We start from the raw sequence: 23,704 nt of genomic DNA, 5'->3' as shown, positions 1-23,704 counted from the left end.
TAAATCAAAATAAAAATATTTTTAGACTTCTAACTAATATAGTTTTGTGTGAAGAAATGAATATACAAAAAAAAATGTTGTCTACTTTTGTGTTATCAAAAACTGAAATATATTTTAACTTATTCACTGAAATATAAGTGTTGGTAACACTGAATATTTTTTTCTTAGTAAAAGGTATCTCGAATGATAAAATTTTGTTGATTAAGCATACCTTAGTATCATACACCACAAGTAATACATGATAAAAAGTATGTCCATTGAAATGGACAGCGGAATATCGGGTAAATTAGAATTCTAATTTTATAACGGTTTGGGTTTTTTTCTAGAATTGATTTTTGTGGTATTGTCGTCAATATCGTATGACGTAATAATGGTAATAATTTAAAAATAATTATGTGTTTAGTTGATAATTTGATATTCTGTATCAGTACCGTCCGTATTTGCTCGCATGTCACGGTTTTTTATTATTATTTCAAGTTTTTATATAATATTATGGCGTTAAACGAAAAACAAATTTTGAGCTTTTTGGACGACGGAACAGTTAGTGATATAGATATATTAAATAGCGATTCAGAGAATGAACTTGAAGATTTATTAAATAAATTTGCGAATGATGATTTTTCTGCCGAAATCGATAATGAAATGCTGGCTAATACAGAAATAGACTTACATGAAGAAGACGATCAAACAACAAATGAAACTCAACAGTCTGAAAATGAAGTCTTTGATTTAACACCAGTGCAGTTTCCATTTGTCCAAAAAAAAGATATCAAATGGATAAATAAACCATTTCAAGAGCCGTATATAAATCTAACAGATTTAGAACCAATAGATTGTCCCTCCACTATACCACAACCGTACGTATATTTCACTAAATATTTTGACCAAAAAATGTTCGAAGATATATCATTTTATACAAATTTATACGCAGTTCAAAATAATGATTTTTCTTTTAAATCTACATCACCGTTAGAAATAAGATCTTTTATTGCAATTCAAATGATGATGGGTGTTTTGAAGTACCCTAGGATCGGTATGTACTGGGAACAAAAATTTCGCGTAAATATAATTGCCGATACAATGCCCAGAAATAGATTTTATTCTATTCGACAAAATATTCATATCATCAACAATATGGATATAGCTCGTGATAATACCGATAAATTTGTAAAAATTCGTCCATTATTTGATGCTCTAAATAATCGATGTAAACAATTACCAGTAGAACGAAACCTTAGTGTTGATGAACAAATAGTTCCTTTTAAAGGCCAATTGGTTGTAAAGCAATATATGAAAGGAAAACCGAATCCATGGGGCATTAAAATATTTTTACTTTGTGGTCAAAGTGGCATTGTCTATAATATGATTCTTTATCAAGGAGTTTCAACTAATATTAACAAGGATTTACAAAAAAATTTCGGTCTAGGTGGAGCAGTTGTCCTCGATCTTACTAAACATCTTACACCAAATCGGCATTTTCTTTTTTTTGACAATTTTTTTTCTTCGTATAATTATTTTATGCACTCACTGCACGTCAAATATATGCAGCAGGCACAATTCGAATAAATCGTTTTTTTAATCCACCAGTTTTATCCGATAAAATTATTATGAAAATGGGGAGAGGAACTTCTTATGAAGTAACTTCAACATTAGGAGTAGGACTGTTGAAATGGTGCGACAACAAAGCAATAACCATGGCATCTAACTTCATTACTTCAGGAAAACCGGAATCTGTTTCTCGCTGGGACAAAAAAAATAAACAATATATTAATATCGAAAGACCAGAAATTATCAAACTATATAATAAATCTATGTTGGGAGTGGACAAACACGATCAACTTGTGAGTTATTATCGCGTGTATATGAAATCTCGAAAATGGACGCTGCGTATGATAACTCATGCTTTTGATATGGCTGTGGCAAATTCTTGGCTCGAATACAAACAGGACGCAGAAAATATGGGAATACCAAAAAAAGATCAAAAAGATTTGTTGCATTTTAAAACCACTTTGGCTGAAGAGCTAGTGATGGTTGGACGATTCAGCCCCGGAAAAAAAAGGGGTCGTCCAACATCTTCACCATCCAGTAGTACAAGATCTGCAGAATGTCGTTCACCTACACCCGCCAAAACATCGTCAAAAGCATTGGAGTTTCGACCAACGGAAGGTGTAAGCAAAGATCTTTTTGGACATTTTCCCGCGTATGATGATAAAAAAGAAGCAACACGATGCAAAAATAAAAAATGTACAGGTAAAACACATGTTGTATGTAATAAATGTAAAATTCATTTGTGTTTTACACCAAAAAAAAATTGTTTTTCTGATTTCCATTGTAATTAATTTTAATATCATTTAAGTGTTTTATAAACTAAAAGTTAATATAATATTATCTAAGTAAATAAGTTGTCTTTTTTTACGAAATAATGAAGCAAAATAAAAGTTTTATGTTTTTTTTTTTACATTTGGTGTTATTGTATTATTTTATATACCGTAAATCCCAATGTCCATTCCAATGGACATACCTGTAACTTTTTAGCAATAAAAAAAAAAAAAAAAAAAAATTGGTACATCATATTGAAAGGCCATAGGTTTCAGTTATGAACAGAGAATTTTTTTTTTTTCAAAAAACTAAATTTGGTAGTGAAAGGGTTATGAGTCTGTATCTTATAAACTCTGTAATATGTGTGTAATATAAATATTATGCTTATTATTGTTAATTTAAAATTTAATTTTCACAAATGTCAAAACTCAAAAGATACATTTATCGAAAAGTATCAGACATTGTATCAATATAATTTCAACATTATTGAATATTTTAAATTAACTTAAATAAAATTGTATTTTTAGTACTAAAAAAATACAGGAACTGCATATTTAAATATTAATTGTATTAGCTAATAATTTAAATAAATTCTAATCAAAACATTACTCAGATACGGGTAGTGTGTTTATGTTGTATACATCTTGTATCAATTATTATTTTATAATTAAACTATATCATAATGTATTAGTACAGGGGTGGCTAATTATTTGAACGCTACGTGCCATAAATTACCTTTTTTTTTCTAGTGTACTATCAATTATGAAAAATATTATCGTAAATGTATTGTATAATTAATACATTAATATATATATATATATATATACACTATACAGAGTATAACTCGTCTATTTGATATTATTACATTTGTCGATTAGATGAGTTACCTGTATATATGAAATAAAAATATTTTAATTTTTTACGTGCCCTCAAAATCTTGCCACCTTGGTCACGCATGGTCATCGATTTGCCATCCCTGGCTTAGTATGTCATAATATGGTTTCTAAAACCAAAAAGGTTAAGTCCAACAAGTGAAATTATCAAAATTGTTTATCTGATAATTTTTAATTTCTGACAAAAACAATGTAATTATGCAAAGGTGATTTAATTAGGTATTTATTAAGTAAGGTATTAAGCAAATATTTAACAAGAAAAAAATGTACACATTTTATTTTTTTGACATTCCTAATATATAAACTGATGTAAATTATATTATTTTTAAAATAGATTAACTTTACAAAAAATTTTAAGCCTATTGATCACCATAAAACTAATAATTATGGTAGGTAATTATATAATTTCAGTCTTTTACTGAACAGATTTGACATTTTGAACATTTTTGATGAAACTTAATCATATCAATACCCTCAAACAAAATTAAAATACTTAAATCTAAAACAAATATTAATAAATAACATTATCAACTAGACCAAAATCGCCTAATAATATACTAGTTACATACCTATTTATAAATGTTAATAAAAAATCAACTAAGAGTAAAATCGTCAAATATCTTGTAAAAAGTAGTGGTATATAAGTGGTGATATAATCATTAATATTACAGAAAAGTCAAAAAAACTAATTTACCTAATATAGTTTCTTAATAATTGTATTATATAGATAGGTATCTATTACCTATAATGTTGACTTTTAATCTTTATGTCGACGTTATACCTCCGTCCTCCATGCGTTTTTTGTCTTAAACAAGAACATTAAGTTAGGTTACCTAACCTAATATAGATAGTTAAAAACCTTTGTTCGCTCCGGAAGGTTGCCACGGCGTCGTCGGTTTAAGCACAAAAAAAAAGGTGGTTAAAAACCATTTTGATAATTATTTTAAATTTTGTTAAATTTTAAATAATAGTTACTATTTACCTACCCATCTTGCGGATAACTTTATTAACTCCGTGGTAGTACAGAATGAAAGTAATATGACAGTATTTACACATAACATTATGTGAAGCTGTCTAGGCCCTAGGGCAAGGGTGGCAAAACAGTCGATCGCGGACAATTTCAAAGTCGATCATGTAAGAAATAATTTTTAGGGCCACGCGCCCTATATGTTTTTTTAATAATTATAGTTAATCAATAATAAAAAAAAATCTATGGAAGTCGACCCTCAAAGGTGAAGTATATTTTTAGTAGATCGTGACCAAAAAAAGTTTGGCCACTCCTGCCGTAGGGTAAATATATTATGTAATATGTATAATAGTTAAGTATAAATACTGTAATATATTAAAGTATTTCACATAATTACAGTGTTTTTTGACTACCTATTTACTTAACATATAATTCTATTCCGTTCTAATTTGTATGTTTAAATTATTTTGTATTGCATATAGTTATTAAATATTTTTTAACATTTGTAGGTATCTACATACAACCATTAATTAAATATACATGAGTTTATTTATAATCAATGACTGAACATAATTTATCTATAGCAATAAAATTATAAAAACTTATAATACATTATATCAAAAGTTGCTTTTACAATATGGTTAACTAGTAACTACGTATCATCAAATTACAAACCACTAAAATTGACATTAAAGTCATGATAAAATATTTTATATTTATTTTATTTTATCACAATTAAAGTAAATTAAGCAAAAATATATATAGGACATAGGTGTAAACATTTATAAATTTGTAGCGGAAAATTTAAAATTAACTTGATAATCAGTGAATAGTTCGTTAATATAGATAGCGCTCAAACTCTCAAATAATGTCAAATAATACAAATGATAATATCACGGTCTAACATGGATATTTTGAATTGTGATAAATAAAAATAATTGTTTTTTATATCGTGAAGTCCGTGGATAATAATTAACATTATTTAAACATAATCTTTAGTTATAAATATAGAGTAATAAATAATAATATATAAATTATAATTTATTACAATATCTTACACCAAGACTGCAAGAAATATTTTGTACAAATGTTTGGTGACATTCATCTATTCGATTAGTCCACGGTAGTAATGTAATATAAAAGTATAACTATAAAGTAAAAGTATAGTTTTGTAGTTAAGTCTTATACAATTTTACTCTTACAGTTTGTAATAATTGGCTCTGTACAAGGAACTGCAAGTTGATCGATAACATTTCTATTTGATTTTTTAATTTTTTTATACCAACTAACCAACTATTTACTAGCTACTACGATTATGAGTATTTTCAATTGGATCAATAAAATATTTAATATCGACATCAAAAACCCCAAGTAATTTTTATTGTAGACTGAAAAGATAATATAAGTTTGTCTATTATAATGTACTATAGTTGATACTTTTTTTATAGTCCAGATTTGCCTTCAGAATTTCAACTACCCACTGGTGATGCTGAAAATGTTAATACTGATATGCATAATTTAGAAGTTAATAATTTTACTGGTAATTATTTTGCACATTAAATATTGTGTAATATATAATTGTGTTTAATAATATCATATTAAAATGTATAGATTCATTCAGTAAAAGAAATCAATTTGAAAATTATAGAAACATGTTTAATTTTGAATATGACTTCAATAATTTAGATGATATCATCAGGGATTTTGAAGAAACCTTTCAACATTTTCAAAATCAATTTAATGAATCTAATATTTCTGCTAGTAAGTATTTATTTAGGATTAATTTAAGGTTGATAATTATATAGGTAGGAATGTATATATCATACAATCATCCACATGCAACTCTTATAGGTTCTACAACACTAAAATGTTATAGACTTCTTTCATTTCATATTAATAATTAACTAAATAATAACATATTATTTTATGAAAAAAACTTAAATTTTAATCTAAATAGTTGTTATTGTTGGAAGAATAAATAAAAAATATTCCGTCTTCAAAAACAATTTTGGTTTATAATAATATGTCCAAGGAAGTTAGTAAAGAGAAAATTATAATACAGTTTTCATTATTTTTATTCTCGTAAAAAAAAAAAAAATGCTCTGAATTGTTTTCATCAATTATACTTCTTGTATTCCTTTTAGTAAAATGTCATTTTATTTTGAAATTTTCGGATAAATATTATAATGAATACAGTTATACACTGCAAACAGTGCTAACACTTAAACACATTGAATTTTTGTTTGTAATATATTTTTTGTCTGATAAATTAATCACCTATAATAATAATATATTACATTCAATAATAATATTGAACACATATTTTAGAAATTCTTTAATAATAGGTATCTTTAGTTTAGAATTTCAACTTTAAAATCATTAATGTTTATTTGTATTTTAGTTCCGATGAATGAACCAACAAATGTAGAAGCCTTTAATGGTATACCAAAACAAAATTTTATAGCACAAAGTACTTTTCTTAATCCTAGGTAAGTAACATCGATTTTCATTTATTCATTGTTTGTTTTAAACATTTTTGATTGCTTACAAAATTGAACATATACATTAGTTCAAGACCTTCAAAACCTTTGGACCAACCTTCAATAAACATAACAATAAAGAGATCTGGATCACAACATTTTGAGGTTTGATATATGTATATAATTTACTCAAATTTAGAATTTATTAGTTAATTTGTTCCAATTTTTACATTTTATTTTATATTAACTAACTATATTGGGTACTTGTGCATTATCGCAACTACCTCGATGGCTCAATGTTGAACCCATGCCGTGCAATATACATCTGTTTAATACGTGTATAATAATACAAAACTATCCAAAGCTAATGCCAATGTATTTATTGATAATGTTGCTAGCATAATTATGGGCATCGTTTTTTTTTAACTCTGTGACCTGCTTTAGGTGATGTTGCATAGCAAATCGAGATATTTTCGTCTTGAATGTCACTCGCGAGCGAGTAGCAACGCTAGTCCCTAGCCCTTAATTATCCCTAATAGAATTAAAAATAGAATTTACTTGCAAAATGCAATATTAGAGTGGACCTGACGTCGCTATAACCCATAATATGTAGTAGTCGCGATAACGTACAAGTACCAAAAGTTGAACTAATATAAAATATAAAATAAATGATTGTTACATATTAAATTATTAACTTTTTTATTAATTAATTTTCATTTATTTAGAATACTATTAAGTAGTTTAATAAGTAATAACTAAATTATGTATGTACAATGTAACCTATCATTATATACACTCATTATTTTGAAATTTTCAACTTAGTACTTTGATTCATAATAATTCTATTTTAAGCAATTACTATATTATAATACTAAAATATTTTCTTATTGTATTTGGAATCTTCTCTTTTTCTTAATTTCTCTATGTAGGTTTATAACTAGGTATGTTGTATTCAAGTATTAATTGATATCTTTAAAGGACTGGTAAAAATTGATGTGATTAAATAAATGTATACAAGGTTTTTTGTTTTAAAAGTTAACACTCTTTGTTTTAAAAATATTGAGCTTTAAAAGTCTACCTTGCTTATAATAATTAATTTGTAGTCTGGCAGTTCAATCTCAAGGTCTTCTTATGTATCTAAAAATTGGAATGGCAGAATAATTGAAAAAGAAACCTCCACTAATCAATTACAAAATGGAATCATTGAAACAGTTACTGTTTTTAAAGATGGAAGTAAACAATGTGTAGAAACAATAACAGAAAATTCAAAAACTGGAAAGAAAATGGAAAAATCACAATTATCCAATATGAACCAAAGTAATTTTTTAACACATTTTTTTTTCTAGTTATACATCATCACTACTTAATTTCACCTTTTTTTTTTTATTATTTAAATATAGATGAATTGGATGAACTAAAAAAACAGTTTTCAAAAATTATTCTAATGCCATAAATAAGTTTGTGAACTAAGACACAAAATTATAAAAATATAGTAGTTGTTGGTGTGAATAACCAAAATTGGATTGAATTATTGATTTTTGTAAAATATTTTGCAATTAGGTATTATTATAGTTACAATATATTAGGGGTGGCCAGCGAGAAGAGACTCGCGAGCCACCACAAATGTATTAATAAATATGGAAGAGCCAAAATGTAAAAAAAAAAGTCATATATATAAATAATACATAAATTCATATAAAAAAATGTTTTGGTAAAAATGAGATAAGATGCGAGCCACATGCAGCTCGCAAGACACAGTTGGCCACCTTTGGCCTTTGCAATATATTATGATGCTCAAAAATGAACTTTTAGTATTGACTTTGCCTTTGTATTTCAATACAAACATTTTCATTTTATATTAATCTCCACCTTAACCACCCTTACCACCCTTAAACAAAAATTGTAGTCTTCCATTCAGACCTGATAAGTGATGACCCTCCTTGTTAAATAAAAAAGAATATTATGGCACTAAAATATTCATGACTAAATATTTTATACTTATACTATGGTTTAAGAAGTAAGTTTTTCATGGTAAGCATAGATAAGTTAGAAATGAAAATAACAAAAAAGTATTAAGAAATTACCCACTTATTTTTCTACAAAATGTTTGAATCATAAATTAACTTTAAACGATGAAAAACACATAAATAATTTGACTGAGAGATAGAACATAAAATTTAGTAAATTAATATAACAAACTCATGAGTCATGATCATAGGCAAAACTACAGGTCAGGCCATTGCTAATGATTCTAGGGCTAGGCTAATACTGACTGGATATCATAGTATCATACTGACTTAGTAATTAGTGTTAATAGAATTTAAAATACAAATAAATTAAAAACTTAGAATTTTTTTCATATTTATTACTTGGCCCGTCCCAATAAAATTGTTTAGTTTCGCCTATGATCATGATATACAAATATACCAGAATACCAGTTGTTGAGTAATTTATCTAGATTTGTAATTTGAAAATTAAAATTAATATTTAATTAAATCTAATATAAACATAAAGAAAAATAAAATAAAATTTAAAAATATTCAAATTTGGTTTATATTTTTTGCCTTATTTTCTTGGTTTAAAATGTAAGTAATTAAAAAAAAAAATAACGCATTGTATAATCGCTTCACTCAAAATATCGGAAGTATTGGTCGTGGTATAAATACTATAAATATTAAATAAGCATCGTGCAGCGAATACGAAGCACGAATTAAGATATATCTTAATTCGTGATACGAAGTAATATAATTGCAATAATATTTTTGGCCGATGTTAGGTATTAATTCAATTCACGGACTAAGATATCTTAGTCCGTGATTCAATTTGAACAATTTGATTGTAACGAATATTATATTATGAGCCATGTGGAACAATATTACAAAAAATCATAGATAGGTAATATCTATGCAAAAGTATTTAATATATTTTATTAAGTGGTGACTGGTGAGTATGTACCACAAAATACAGATATCTTTACTAAATCTATATATATATATACACACCATCAACGTATAATAAGATCTATACCATGGCTAAACACAGTAAATAGACTGTCTATTTAGCCATGATCTATACCAGCGGTTCCCAATTGGTGGTCCGCAGACCCCCAGGGGTCCGCGGTTGTGTTGTTCTGTAGTGATATTTTTATTTTATTTTAGTGAAATTATTAACTTTGTAGTAATATGAAATTCCGAGATTTTTGGACTATTGAAACTTGATTATCGCGAAAAAAAATAGATAATCAATTTCACAGAAATAAATATCATTATTATCTTCACTATTACACTATTATTACTATAATTCAGAACGTGAAGCCATACTTATTATTTTCTTTCCATTAACCAATAAAACATATTTTTGACATATTATAATTTAAAGGAAACGATCAACATTAGTATTAGTAGTCTCAGTCATTACTGGTCAGCGATTAGTGTTGTTTATAAAATTAAAAATTAAATCATATTGAAAATAAATCGTACAAATTTATTTCTCATTCTCATAATAAAATTAAATTAAAAAGTAAGTATTTATAAAAAAAGGGGTCTGCGGACCAATTTAAGTTATAGCTAGGGGTCCGTGGCTTCAGTGCTTCACACTAATTGGGAACCGCTGATCTATACTATATCTATTTAGAAATCTGTGGAATGTACACGTCCGTGTGTGATACCACAGAATAGAATATTATATACGCTATTGTTAACAACAGTTAACACCGATTTGTGATAACGATATAAAAACAAATAGTTAATGCACGTGTATGTACATTTTTATTTTTTATGTATTACTTATTGACTATTGCGATATTTGCTCGTTGCTAATGGTCAATAATTCGATTCACTTTTTTTTGCTGAATTAACTGGTTAATCTCAACCATTGTTAATAAAATCTTTCAAATTTTTGACTGTATGACTGAATTATAACGATGGACGCCTCGTTACCAGCATTAGACTTCACGTTGATAGATACACATGGATTCAAGAAAAATAAAAAGGTATCAGAAACTCAATTCACGATTTTTATTTATTAAATCTTATCATATAACATTTGTTTATTATTTGAAATGTATAGGTAAAACGAGTTCTACCAGACTGGCTCGCTAAACCTACTATTGTATCGGTCGATTTAAAACACCTTGAAGTGCCCATTGACGGTATTCCAGAGCTAGACCCTGCTTTAGTTCAAAAATTAAAAAATAAGGGATGTACACATTTTTTCCCAGGTAATTTAAATCTTAGCTTAATTTTCATCACAGTATGATCACAATATATGTTTATTGCAGTTCAAAATCAATTAGTTCCGTGGATAATTAAAACACAAAAACATTGGGACTATAGATGGATCAGAGATGTGTGTATTTCAGCACCGACTGGCAGTGGAAAAACTCTCTCTTATGTTCTTCCTATTATACAGGTTTAGTTTGCCTCCTCATTAAAAACAAAACTAATTCAGCATAGTCAATTTATATTTTAATATTGTTTTTATAGACATTAAAAGCATTCTCTACGCGTCAACTCCGTGCCCTCATTGTATTGCCAACTAAAGATTTAGCTGTCCAAGTATTCAAAGTGTTTTTATATTATATTAAAAATGCGTTTAATTTGAGAGTGCTTCTTTTAGAATCCAAAAATATGACTTTAGAAAAAGAAAAAGAAAGAATTTTACAATATGGTATTCAAATTTTAAATTATAAAGAGCAATAATTTAAATTTATAAATTTAAATATTACGATAGCTATTTAATAATTATAGATAGCAGTATTGGATGGATAGACCTAGTAGATATCTTAGTTACTACTCCAGGAAGACTAGTTGATCATTTATATTACACTGAAGGTTTTTCTTTAAAAAATCTCAGGTTTCTTGTTTTGGACGAAGCTGATAGTTTTACCAATATTTTGCAAAATGATTGGCTATGTAAAGTTAACGAAAGCTTAGGTAAGTCACATAAATAACTGTTTTACTTTTATCTATAGTTAATTAAATGTTTAAATAAACTGAGACATTATTTTTGTTTAGCATATAATGGACCTACAATATGTACTTTAAATACCTTAAACGAGTCACCACAAAGAACACAGAGATTATTATTTTCAGCAACTCTTACTCAAGATCCTGAAAAATTAAAGTTTCTTAAACTCTTTGAACCTAAATTGTTTACATCAATTGTTAAAAGAAAAAATACTCAATTGCCTACAGGTAATTATAACTTAAATATTATGATGACGATAAAGTTTAAAATCTAATTAATTTAAATTTATAACAGATACACTTGTCACAGACGAACCTGTACGAGGTGATTTTGTAGGAAAATACACAACACCCAATGAACTCAAAGAATACATGGTGTTGTGTCCAGAAGAAAATAAACCTCTAACACTATATCATTTGATAAGAAGTAAAGGTTTAAAGAGGGTAATTTGTTTTGTCAAATCAAAAATAGAAGTACATCGTTTAACTCGACTTTTATGCAAACTCTGTGAATTTGATGAAAATAATTCGCCATTAAGAGTTAATGAAATTTCTTCAGATGTATCTCAAAAAGTTCATTCAAGTTATATTAAACAATTTTCAGATGGAAAAATTGATGTGTAAGTTTTCATATTATATATTTTAATTTTTTTTAATTTTTTTTATTAATCAGTTTTTGGTTTATTGTTATAGACTTATTTGTACAGATTCATTAGCTCGAGGCATAGATATAGAACGAATATCTTGTGTTATTTTATACAACGTGCCAAAATATCCAAAAAACTACATACATCGAATTGGTAGAACAGCGCGTGCTGGCCATAAAGGAAAAGCTATTACATTTGTCACTCCAGAACATGTAAATTTATTACTTTAATATCGTATCAAATTTCTTATTGTTTAAAATGTATATTATTTATAGAAAGAACTGTTTGATGACATTTTAAATTCTGCGGGTAAAACTAGTCTGAAAAATATAAAAGTTAAGATTTCTGACTTGGAACAATATGAACAAATGTATATAGATGCATTAAAAGCTATAAAAACTGAATCAACTGTAAGTATAAGTTCTAACTTGAATTTAATTATTTTAACTTAATTAATTTTAGAATATTTTATTTATTAATGATATTTTGTTATTTGTAAACTAGCAAAAACCAAGAACTGTTAACAAAAAAAGATTGAGGAAGAACAAACAACTCAAAAAGTAATATGTACTCAAGTTTTTTTTTTACTTTTTACAAATAGTATTGATGAATATAATTATTTTATCAACATGTTATAATTGTATTTTATTTTATTCCTTTTTTATGAGTCTAATTAGTACTAATAATTAAGGAAAATAATTGACATGTTACATTTTACTAATTAAATGTAAACTGTAATACATCTTGATTCTTAGTTGTTAAAAAATTACAAACTGCTGTTGGAATGAAGCGGAATATGAATTTTTGCAATTGTTAAGTGCATCCCTGTATGCTAACTATTAAAAGAAAACAAGAAATAATACACAGTAATATCAATTCTAAATACTAAAAATACAAATTGTTCAGTACTAAACAAAATGATGATGCCTTAGATTTTCTAAAAAAAATTGATCGGTTTTGAATAAATTGAGTTAACATGTTAACTCAACAACTGTGTATTGACACTAATTGGCCTCCAATATATAATTTAAGTAAATGGTTTATAATAACCTATGCGTTGCTGAATTTTATTTTATTATTATTTAGCTTTACTAAATATGTATTTATATGCCATTTAAATGTAGGATTATTTAGGAGCAATTTTTTATATTATTTTTAGAAGAGTGACATACTCACTAGATGATAACTACTAAAAGACATAATATGCAGTTAACATGTTAAAAGTGATTTACACTGAAGTAAGCTACCTAATTTTTTCAAATTATCAAGTTATTTTTATAATGAATAGTTCGTTTGTTGAACTAATTAAGTACTGTTAAATGTTACAACTGATTATTACAACTGATTATTATTTAAATTTTATTTATTAATATTTTTAATTTATTACATAATGAGATTTGGGTTATATACTGCTATAATGCTATAAAATAAGATAATATTATGATATTAAATTATGAAGGTTAATAAATATTTTAATTATGGTTTAGAATGTTGCCAACAATTATACAGCCTAGTAGCTGCTATATAAAACTTCAATAATCATTAAAGTACAATTTAGAGCACTGAACGAGTTGGTTATGAATTTATGATAATTGTAAACCTTCATAAAATGGATGTAAATATTTAATGTTTATTGTTTATGAAAGTATAATGTTTTTTTGGAGTTCAGAAGTAATAAAAAGTTATAGCAATATAATATTCTGTAGTGTTAAAAACTAGTTATAACTTATAACTATTTTCATTGAATGAGCTTTATCATGTCTGACTCATATTCATATTTCATATTTCCATTCCATCCTTAATTCTTATTATAAATTTAAAGATATATCACATGACATAATATGTTCAATTGTTCATTATAATATGTATTATGTGATAGGTATCTGGCATTATCAAATATTGAATAGTATAAGTACCAATTATGAGTAGTATGACTATAAGTAATATGTATACTCACCAATAACTATAGAATAAAAATGAATAATTATGATAGGATATTGAATAGATAAGGTTTTTAAAAAAAATTGCACAAATATAATTTTCTTAAATGTTAAATTATTTACTTATTCAGACAGAAATTTTAATAAATATTCAACATTATACAATTTAAAGAAATAAACTAATATTTTTAGATAAAATGTTCAAATAAATGTATCGATAATGACGATAACACATTAGAATACAAGCCATTCAGCTACAACAAAATGAATGCAAAGTTATTTTTATATCTAATTTCATAACAAATTGAATGTAATATAATAATAGTAATAATAATTGGCACACTGATTTTGAGTTTATTTTAATAAAAATGTTAAAAGTGCCTTTATATAATATATAATATTATTATTCTACAAAGTTTATGCAAGAAACGCGTGACCCTGTCAGAAGGTGCACCTAAATTAGGTTGAGACCAAATAAATTAGTAAAAATGTTTTTTTTTCATTTTTAAATGATTAATTTATGTTCAGTCTTAATTCTATTATCACAAAAGACAAATAATGTTTTATATATAATATACTAAACGAAGTTAATAACAAGTTTCGTATAAAATTTAACAATTTACAACATGTTCAATAATGTAATATAATGTTTTGTATTGTGCAAGTGTAAAGGCCTACATATACAATATATACTACATATTATTTTGATTATTATAATAATTATTACTATATTATGTAGGTATATGACTATAAACACTGTCGAATAAAATCTAGCTGACTATAAATATATATAATATACATATATTATAATAGGTGCGTCGATTTAGATATTGTACAATATGACAAGAACAAAACGAAAACTAGACGAACGATATAGTAACCAGCATGTACCTAGTAACCAGCAAGTACCTAACTGTAGGTAGAATGCGTTTAAGAACGCAAAAACACAGTTCGAAGTTATCTTATAATAATTATAATATTATGTAAATATTTAAGTTTTAAACCGTCGACCAGAGCATCGGGAATATATTTTAATGTCTAGTCTCCGACGAGGAGATCGCCGAAAAACAGTTAACCTAGTCATTTTTTTTCGATATTCTTAAACGGAAAACTAGGTACTTTGCCGTGGTTTATTCTTTGAACACGTAATTATTCGACATTTTACCTTGCATGTAATTCGCATGTGTATAAAAGACTGACAAACATACTAACTTATACGTCAGTATTTAAAAAAAATATTGTTTGTCTTTTAATTATCATTTTTTACACAGAATATACCGTAGATTGTTTACATTTATCTGTTCTTTCCACATTATACATATCGGTTAGGATAAGCGACTTATGTATACACGCATGTATAGGGGAGGGGGTAAATTACAAACAAATAAAAATAAACCCGTCGCGGAAGGGGTTGTTTTTCGGGCAGGAAGTAAGTATAAGTACCTACCCCCTAACCTATAATACATGAAAATATTTCGACGAACTTGGAGTTCCCTATCTGGTACGTTTACATAATAAAATACTAGGATTATGGTTGTGTACGTCTATATTTACAGAACGTGATGAGAAGAAATGCGCACGTCGAAAGACGACGCTGCACACTATTCCCCCCACCTCCTCCTGCATTCTCATTACAAATGCGGTAACAGAAAGTGACAGTGTTTAAATGTCTATAGTGCGAATCATACCATCCGGATTGAAATAGATACTGTCACTGTTGACCGCTGTTCAATCCGGATTATAGTCGGTCAGTTTTATAAACGAACGAAAAATTCGAAAAATCTGTTTTGAGATTGAAACAACCGAATGGTATTTTTTTCGACTTTACTTTCTATATGCCTAGGTACAGAATAATATGCGGTTTTTAAACATATAATGTTATTAATCAATACACATTGAGTAATGCATTAAATTCGATGCACGCATGTCCGAGAAAATGTCAAAAGTCAGGGTAAATATTCGGATAGACAGTGTCCAGGACGAATCAGAAATTCGGATTATTATAATAAAATAATATATTTTAATCGGATGATCGTCCGGCACTAGATTTAATATTATAATGATATTAATAGCCTTTATAACCCGCGGATGCACGTATCGCATTTATATTTTTTATTTTTATCATTATCATGTGATGGTGAGAGGAGGGGAGGGGTCAGTGCTGTTTAATGACTTGGATACGAGGTACCTATGTATTATATATTACAATAAGTGATTCATTTAACGTAAAAAACTCATTATTTCTAAACCTATTAATGTTTTTGAAAATATTTTTTTTTTTTGCATAATACTCTGAAATAATGAGCGTCTTACGGTAACCAGATCACAAACAGTGCAGTGATGTCGCTTAAAATGTATTAGCTAATATTAAGGTAGGTACTCAAAAGGCGTTATCCTCCGCGAGGAAGGCTACGACTGTAGGGTGAGCGTGACGGACGCGACCGCTTCGTTGAGCATGGCGACCACCTGATCGTGTCCCATGCCCTCCACTGATACGCCGTCAACTGCCAAAATCCTGTCGCCGCGGCATAGCCCGCTCGAGTCGGCTGCGCTGCCGGAGAACACAGTCTTGACGTAAATCGGCAGGTGGCCGTGACCGCCGACGATGCTGAATCCGAATCCATCCATCCTACGTACCATCGTCACGGTGCGCGTTTCTTCCATAGACGCCGCCGAGTCGCTGTTTGATCGTAATAATAACGAAAAGGAAAAAAAAATATAAAAACACGATATCAATTAACCGATAAAATAATATTATTGCATCATATAACAATAAGTTCTATTATAAATTTATGTACTTATAGCCGATAGGTAATTAGATAGTGCTTGTCTTGTTGGCGGCGGCGGGGGGGGGGGAGGGCGCAAGGTAAGGGAATGTTCTAATTAAATTTCCACTTGTTTTAGCGTACATACACCCTTAATATTTTCAAATTATGGCATATCAGGCAGTACTTTTTTTAAGTTTGCTTTTTCATACATAGGGAACAACATTCTTATGACAAAAAAAAAAAAAAAACTATATATAAACTGCGTGTTCTATAGATTGATAACCGATACAGCGATACGTAATAATCATCGACATTAATATATTATCTCAACATTTAATTCAGCTAACTGTGTGTCATCATGAATTCTTAAGAGAAAAACTGCAGATACAGAGTACCTTATATATGCTGTTCTAAAATACCAGAGTAGACTTTCATTTAGATGAAAATTTTCTCATTTATAGAATTTAATAAATTAAGCCTGAAGTAAAAAAACATTTTTGTTTACACTGTTAAATCAATTTTTTTTTTAATTCTGTTGAAACGTTGGGTATCTTCTGCAGTGTCAGCTTACCACTTATATTTTTTTTATTACAATTCAAATTTCAAATTGTTGACAGATTTGACCCACTTTAGACAAATAATATTATTATAAATATATAGTTTATGGTTGAAAATTTTAAAGTAGGTACAATAAATTAATAACTAATAAGTTATGAAATGTTTGTTGATTTGTGGTTATATGTTGGAAGGTATAATAATAGAGAGCGTGAGGGCCACACGGTTATATTCGATATTTGAATAAGGTTAACAAATTTTGTAAGTGCCATAGCCCATAATCATTAATCAGAGTACCTCTACTATTTCTCTTCCGTCAAACACTACAGTTGGATATGTATATAAAATACAAACATAATAAATTAACAAATTAACTGATATATTATATTATGTTAAGTATTTTATTTTTATTTATTTATTTATTCAGTCAAATCAATTACAGTTACATAGTTACAATAAATTACATTAATATAATAGCTGATACATACGCACCAACTGAGCTATAAACACGTATCTGGTATAGGTGCTTTTATTGGATTTTTTTTTAACAAGTTTTTATAAGTCACATAAGTGAATCCATAGACTCATAGGTTCATGGAGATGTTCTCATTTATTTCCTAATAACCCATGCATATTTTTTTTCAAATAATTCAAAATATTCGATAACCTAGAATTGCTGTTTAAAGAATAAATTGTTTAAGGTAGGAATTTAATTACAAATGAACTTTTTGATGCATTTAATAATGCAAGTAATAATGTAGGTATATATTTTATTTAAATTATACATTTATTATGTTCAAAATGTGTTTCATGACAACACAAGTTGCTTATAATTCAAAACTCGTCAAACATAATATAATTGATCAAAAGAAATGGCACCAAAATTTTTATTCAAGAAACTTAATAGAACTTAGTTTTAAAAAAATGGCTGGAGGGGTAAGAGTCCATGGCTATACTTTTTATCTAAAAGACTTCCATGTATCCAAGAAAAGGTTTATTCTTATTATTATATTATTATTATTATACAGGTATTTATTTACACTTTTATAGAGACCAGTTTCAGAGAAACGATAATAATAATAGTAACCTAATAACTGTCTATAATTTACGAATAGTAATTGTAATTTATTACTACATATTATATAGTGTCAAGAAATTAAATATTTTTGTACGGTTTATAGGGAGGTGTCTCATGTGTCATCATTGTCTGATGCGACAATCGCTTGTATTTGCCTTGTTAATGTAGTTGCTCTGTCATATTTTACTCTATCTTTGAAGTCTATATAGAGGAGAAATTATTGAAAACTTACAAACTGTGAATAACTACATAGCGATAATAAAATATGATATAAATTGTAAGTGATGACCGTTAGCAAAGTATTGCAAAAGATGTTTTTGTGGTTTAAATATAGAACTGTTAAAACTCTAAGTAGTTACAATTAATTAAAAATATTATTTACTAAAATAAACGATGATAGAGGGGACGGCCAAAAAGATAAACTACAAAACACTCTAAAAAACGGTGTCAAATATTACTAAATGCATATATACATTTGACTTATGAAGTTATAAAACATTATAATTTAAAGCCGATAAGAATATAAAATCGCTCCACTGAGAATCAAAAATGGAATGAAGGAAAGTATAGTTGTATTATAATATAGGGTGTAAAGATAAGATTATTTGTTAAACATATAACAGTGTAAACCTTAAACTATAAAAGGGTGGTTTAAGAATACATTTTTGATTACTAAAACTACTTTACGGGACATGACTACAGTTTTCTTAAACGTTTGTATTGAAATATATCTATAGCACGATCTGTGCGACGACGGCGGGCTCTACACGACTTTATAGATATACGAGTTACTATAAATCGAAGAGATTTCGTAACATTAATCCAATGAACTATAGGTGTATCTATCATAAATTATAGGTGTATTTATCTCGTTATCTATATCGACAACTGTATACTGTTCATATATCTCTACATAGGCACGTTGGTTTATGTGGTCACGTGGCTATTTTCTCGAAATAAAAATGACGAAATCCTGCATGGTATTGCGTACAGCAGTTTTAAATTGTATACCTACTTAATATAATGACGATGTTTCCATTATAACACAAGAACACCGCCGCCGCGCCGCCCCTAATCGATTACAATATGATGATATAAATACAAACAGATAGTTATTGTCTGTTGCAGTATACACAAGGTCGACACGATACCGCCAATCGATGAATTCGCGATCAGCGGCAACATAGTATAATAGATCTATCTACTGTCTCATTAAGTAACTATGACGCGCATGGTTATTAATTTATTATAATATGCAACGTGGCCCCGAAACACAACTGGTAATTAACCGAACAGTGTTAGCGCGTTTAGCTACGCCAATGCGATAAAATATAAAAATAACAAACACAGAAATTTTTTTTTTTAAAGAACTCACAACGACTATAATATTCATGCAGTTTAAACAAATAAAAAATCGGATGACAATAACAGCGCACGCAAATAATATTACATAACAGTAACCAGTTAATAAGTGACTTGTTACTACATATAACACATATGATATCATCAGAATAAGTTCTACTGCAAAAACATTTTACATAGGTACACACACGACTATTTCTACTGCAAAAATTTCATACAAAGGCATTTTACTTACAGAACATGAAAATCATTTTCTACATGTAATTCCAGAGATTAGCATGAAAAAACAATATTATTGAATATCTCAATGATTAAGTATCACAATATTATTGTTATAAATTATAATAATTATATAATATAATTCCTACGAATTTGATTTTCGTTTTCAAAATTTGTTGAATACACAAAATTTGTCGTTCGCAATATGCATTCATATTTCATATATATTATAATTTATAATAATAAATACTGGATGTACATATATTATATATATCAATGGCAGAACTAGAGAGTTGGGATAGCTGATAAGATGCTGTGACTGCTGTAGCACCGAGGCCTAAACATTAATCCCATGCTTAAATCTTATTACATTTATGTAAAATAAAATTTTAATATAAAATAACATGTTTTTATGACATTACTTGTTTTAGTTAAATTTCTAATTTTCTGATTACTTGTATAATATTTCAAATGAAAAAGAGTTCAATATATAAGAAAATAATTTAATATTTGAGATACACATACACAGAAATTTATGACTAATTATTCGATAAACCCCAAAAAATGAATTTGATTATTAGGCGAATGACTGAATTAGTAACTCCCGTTTTCCTCTTATTGAAATAACTATAATTTCATATTATAGGCATAATGCTTCTTAAAAATGAATTATTGATTTTTCATATATACTTCAGGCCATTCAATACCAAAGATGCTTGCATGACGGAAAAGGGAAAGAGAGAACTGAAAAATGTAGTCATTACCACAGTTTAAGAAATTTACAAAGTTATGCCATTGATATATTATATATTTATAATATAGGTAATATATTTTACATCAGGACTTACTTGTCCGAACTAGACGTCGACGAGCGAGCTTTGAGACGACCCATTTTCAAAGTGACTCTGCCCGTCGCCGTCTTCAATACGGCAGCGGCTTCTTCTTGAGAAGCATTCCGTACGTCTTGTCCGTTGACCGCCAAGATCTGATCGCCTTTCATTAGACGGCCGTCAACGCCGGCCGCACCGCCTGCCACCTATGAAAATACGCAAGTAACTATAGATAACTATGCAGGTAACCGGTACCTATATATAATACACTAAACTAAAATTTGAAATTATCCTTCATTCTTATTATACCATTTGGGTATTTTTTTTATACATTGGATCATAGTAATAGGTATATCCTCCATGGTTTATAATTCTTTTTTATTACACGAAATGATTGAATACAAAATTCATTTTTGTGGCATATACCATAAAAAAGACTATATTTTCTAATCTCGCGTAATTAATATCCATTTACACATGCATAAGAAATTAAACTTTTTTTCCATTTTTACTAAGTCATTTGTGGAAATTGTTAGTACATATTTTGTACATCATTGCATTTCAATTACGTTAAATATTTTTTTCTATTTTAGTTTTAAGAACTTAAAAAATTAACGCTTTACGCCTCTACATGAAATGTTTATTTAACAGGAAATGCCACTTACAATGTCCGATATAAATATTCCCGAACCGGATTTCCGGCCCACTATACTCAATCCTAGCCCTTTGCTGGGCTTTTTTGTCAATTCCACGTCGAACGCGTCCGTGATGTTCGTCGTGTCTGCGGAAATACTACCATTTTCGTCAGGAACGCATGACTCGTCTCTCAACACCACCATGGTCACCTTTGAGAAATTAAATATTAATTATATATATATATATATGTGTAAATAAATAAACAAATAATGTTACACAACAGTATTCACGAGTGTAAAATATTATTATACTATATTGTTATATTAATATTGTGTAAACTGCCACTTATGCGAATTTGCCATTTGGCTACATAAATCAAGTATATTGAACTATAATTCATTATTATAATAGTATTTTAAGTTTAGATAAACTGCAGACTGCATAGTATTTTATGAGAAGCATTAACTAGCGAATTATCATCTATACATTCTCTTATATCTTATTTAAACCTAAATTATACTAATTTGTTATTTTAAATTAATAAAATGTTCTTTGTAAAAATACAGTCACTTATAAATAAATATAAAAACATGTTATTTTTATCTCGAACATATGAAAGTTGCGATTGGAATACAGGAAAGCAAATGTTCTTTTTTAATGCAGTTTTAAAAGAATATAACTTTGCTGATAATTATAGGTAGAATAGGTAGATATATTGCTTATAATATAATCTTATAAATAATGTGCAGTGTTTACTATATACGCCGAACTGTAATGTTGGGCACATGGAATATTATAATAATAATAAGTACCTTGGCTGGCGTTTGCCGTAAGACGCCCAACGCTTTGATATGCGTTATGTTTCTAAAGTCTTCCCCGTTCACCTCCACCAATTGATCCCCGGGTCTAAGTCTACCATCTTTGGCTGCGGCTCCGTCTGGATATACCTCATGAATAATGACTACGTCCTTTTAACATGGATTAAAATAAGTAAAATATAATATAATACACTACAGAGCATAATATAGCAGATTGCAGTGACACAACAATACGCCACTTAAATATTTGTTTCGCAAGTTCTCAAATGTTTTGTACATTATATTGTCAGATAGCCTATAGGTATTTTAGTATTTGTTGTGTATAATAATAATAGTAATAATTATTATTATTACGATTATTATTGGGTATTAGTTAATGATTAATATTACCAGTAATGTATCAGATCCGCCTACAATGCTGAGACCCAAGCCGACTTTGTCCTTGTTAATTTCAATCGTTGATTCGATACCTGGTTTTATTGGTGCGGTCGCAGGATCCGGTGGCGGTTCGACTGAATGGTCCAAACAAACGGGTGATTGAGATTCTAAGATTTTAAATGGTTTTATTAATAATTATCATGTACATGCATACAACTATAACATTATTGTTAGTGTATTTTTAAAACATTACTCACAGAAAAAAAAATAATAACAACGATCCATGCGAACGTATGCAAGAATGTAATCATGCAGCAAAAATTAAATAATTTATATATAGCTTTATATAGCTTTATATATAACAGAAATAAAACATAATATATTTTCAAAGATCGAATAGCGTCCAACTTACTCGGTTTTTCCGGTTGTTTAGGTTTATCGGCACTCTTCTGATCTGTAGCCGTCACGACCTCGTCTTTACGTGGGTTACATACCACTAACGTTACGACACCTTCAGTCTTTTTTAGCAACGACGATGCCTGCAAAATCGCGTTTATTCAACATAAAATCGAGTTCTGAATTTTTTTTATATTACATAGCTGTGTCATTATTATTATTACTCACCGCATCATATGTGCTCCCCAAAAGTGTATCTTTATTCACAGCCAAAATCAAATCGCCTACTGTCAGACCCGCCTGTAAAGGAAGTATAGACATGTTTGTCGTAAAAATGATTGCAAAATAAATTGTATTAAACTATTATGTTGGTGATAGATAAACCCATTTTTTTAAGGTAAATATTTGCACAGCTGAAATGACGTGGGACAACATCGTTCTCTTACTATTA

At 28.1% G+C, this 23,704-nt stretch overlaps 4 protein-coding genes and 1 long non-coding RNA gene across 14 annotated transcripts in view; 4 read left to right on the top strand and 1 right to left on the bottom strand.

The window, feature by feature from the left end:
- Nucleotides 1-250: 250 nt before the first annotated feature.
- LOC126551101 (piggyBac transposable element-derived protein 3-like) lies at nt 251-4,364 on the top strand. Its single transcript, XM_050203875.1, has 5 exons — nt 251-281; nt 575-857; nt 1,029-1,472; nt 1,622-2,250; nt 4,291-4,364. Exons 1-5 carry the CDS (start codon nt 251-253, stop codon nt 4,362-4,364), a joined length of 1,461 nt encoding a protein of 486 aa, XP_050059832.1.
- Nucleotides 4,365-5,094: 730 nt separating this feature from the next.
- On the top strand, nt 5,095-8,542 carry LOC114126171 (uncharacterized). 5 transcript variants are annotated; one of them, XM_050203601.1, is made up of 8 exons: nt 5,095-5,302; nt 5,384-5,550; nt 5,628-5,719; nt 5,791-5,940; nt 6,581-6,668; nt 6,749-6,824; nt 7,763-7,976; nt 8,060-8,542. In XM_050203601.1, exons 2-8 carry the CDS (start codon nt 5,495-5,497, stop codon nt 8,110-8,112), a joined length of 729 nt encoding a protein of 242 aa, XP_050059558.1. In that variant the 5' UTR covers nt 5,095-5,302; nt 5,384-5,494; the 3' UTR covers nt 8,113-8,542. The 5 variants fall into 5 exon arrangements, with proteins under 5 accessions (XP_050059558.1, XP_050059560.1, XP_050059557.1 ...); XM_050203603.1 differs by having other exon boundaries at nt 5,095-5,310; nt 5,866-5,940; XM_050203600.1 differs by having other exon boundaries at nt 5,095-5,310.
- A 1,504-nt stretch (nt 8,543-10,046) lies between these two features.
- On the top strand, nt 10,047-12,903 carry LOC114126159 (probable ATP-dependent RNA helicase Dbp73D). Its single transcript, XM_027990044.2, has 10 exons — nt 10,047-10,650; nt 10,728-10,878; nt 10,939-11,069; nt 11,144-11,327; nt 11,408-11,593; nt 11,675-11,854; nt 11,922-12,246; nt 12,320-12,485; nt 12,549-12,683; nt 12,778-12,903. The coding sequence occupies exons 1-10, from the start codon at nt 10,582-10,584 to the stop codon at nt 12,835-12,837; spliced, it is 1,587 nt and encodes a 528-aa protein (XP_027845845.1). The 5' UTR covers nt 10,047-10,581; the 3' UTR covers nt 12,838-12,903.
- A 1,405-nt stretch (nt 12,904-14,308) lies between these two features.
- The window catches only part of LOC114126161 (multiple PDZ domain protein-like), a 67,869-nt gene continuing 58,473 nt past the window's right edge, over nt 14,309-23,704 (bottom strand). For 3 of the 5 annotated variants that reach the window (XM_027990045.2, XM_050203680.1, XM_050203682.1), the window contains 7 exons: nt 23,482-23,553; nt 23,270-23,396; nt 22,870-23,024; nt 22,474-22,629; nt 21,691-21,870; nt 21,044-21,231; nt 14,309-16,893 (listed from right to left, as the gene is read on the bottom strand). In XM_027990045.2, the coding sequence (XP_027845846.2) occupies nt 16,623-16,893; nt 21,044-21,231; nt 21,691-21,870; nt 22,474-22,629; nt 22,870-23,024; nt 23,270-23,396; nt 23,482-23,553 (1,149 nt within the window). In that variant the 3' untranslated portion in view covers nt 14,309-16,622. Of the gene's footprint in view, nt 16,894-20,211; nt 20,231-21,043; nt 21,232-21,690; nt 21,871-22,473; nt 22,630-22,869; nt 23,025-23,269; nt 23,397-23,481; nt 23,554-23,704 lie in introns of all 5 variants that reach the window. The other 2 variants (XM_050203681.1, XM_050203679.1) reach the window with 2 other exon arrangements.
- Nucleotides 19,741-21,156, top strand: LOC126550952 (uncharacterized). Of its 2 annotated transcripts, none has more exons than XR_007605000.1 (3): nt 19,741-19,830; nt 20,891-20,948; nt 21,018-21,156. It is a non-coding gene; the product is annotated as an uncharacterized LOC126550952 (long non-coding RNA). The 2 variants fall into 2 exon arrangements; XR_007604999.1 differs by having other exon boundaries at nt 19,758-19,894.

This window comes from Aphis gossypii, chromosome 3, assembly GCF_020184175.1.
Source record: "Aphis gossypii isolate Hap1 chromosome 3, ASM2018417v2, whole genome shotgun sequence".
NCBI classification, from domain to species: domain Eukaryota; kingdom Metazoa; phylum Arthropoda; class Insecta; order Hemiptera; family Aphididae; genus Aphis; species Aphis gossypii.
Note: the sequence above shows the minus strand (reverse complement) of the source record. Positions and strands in the feature narration are given on the sequence as shown.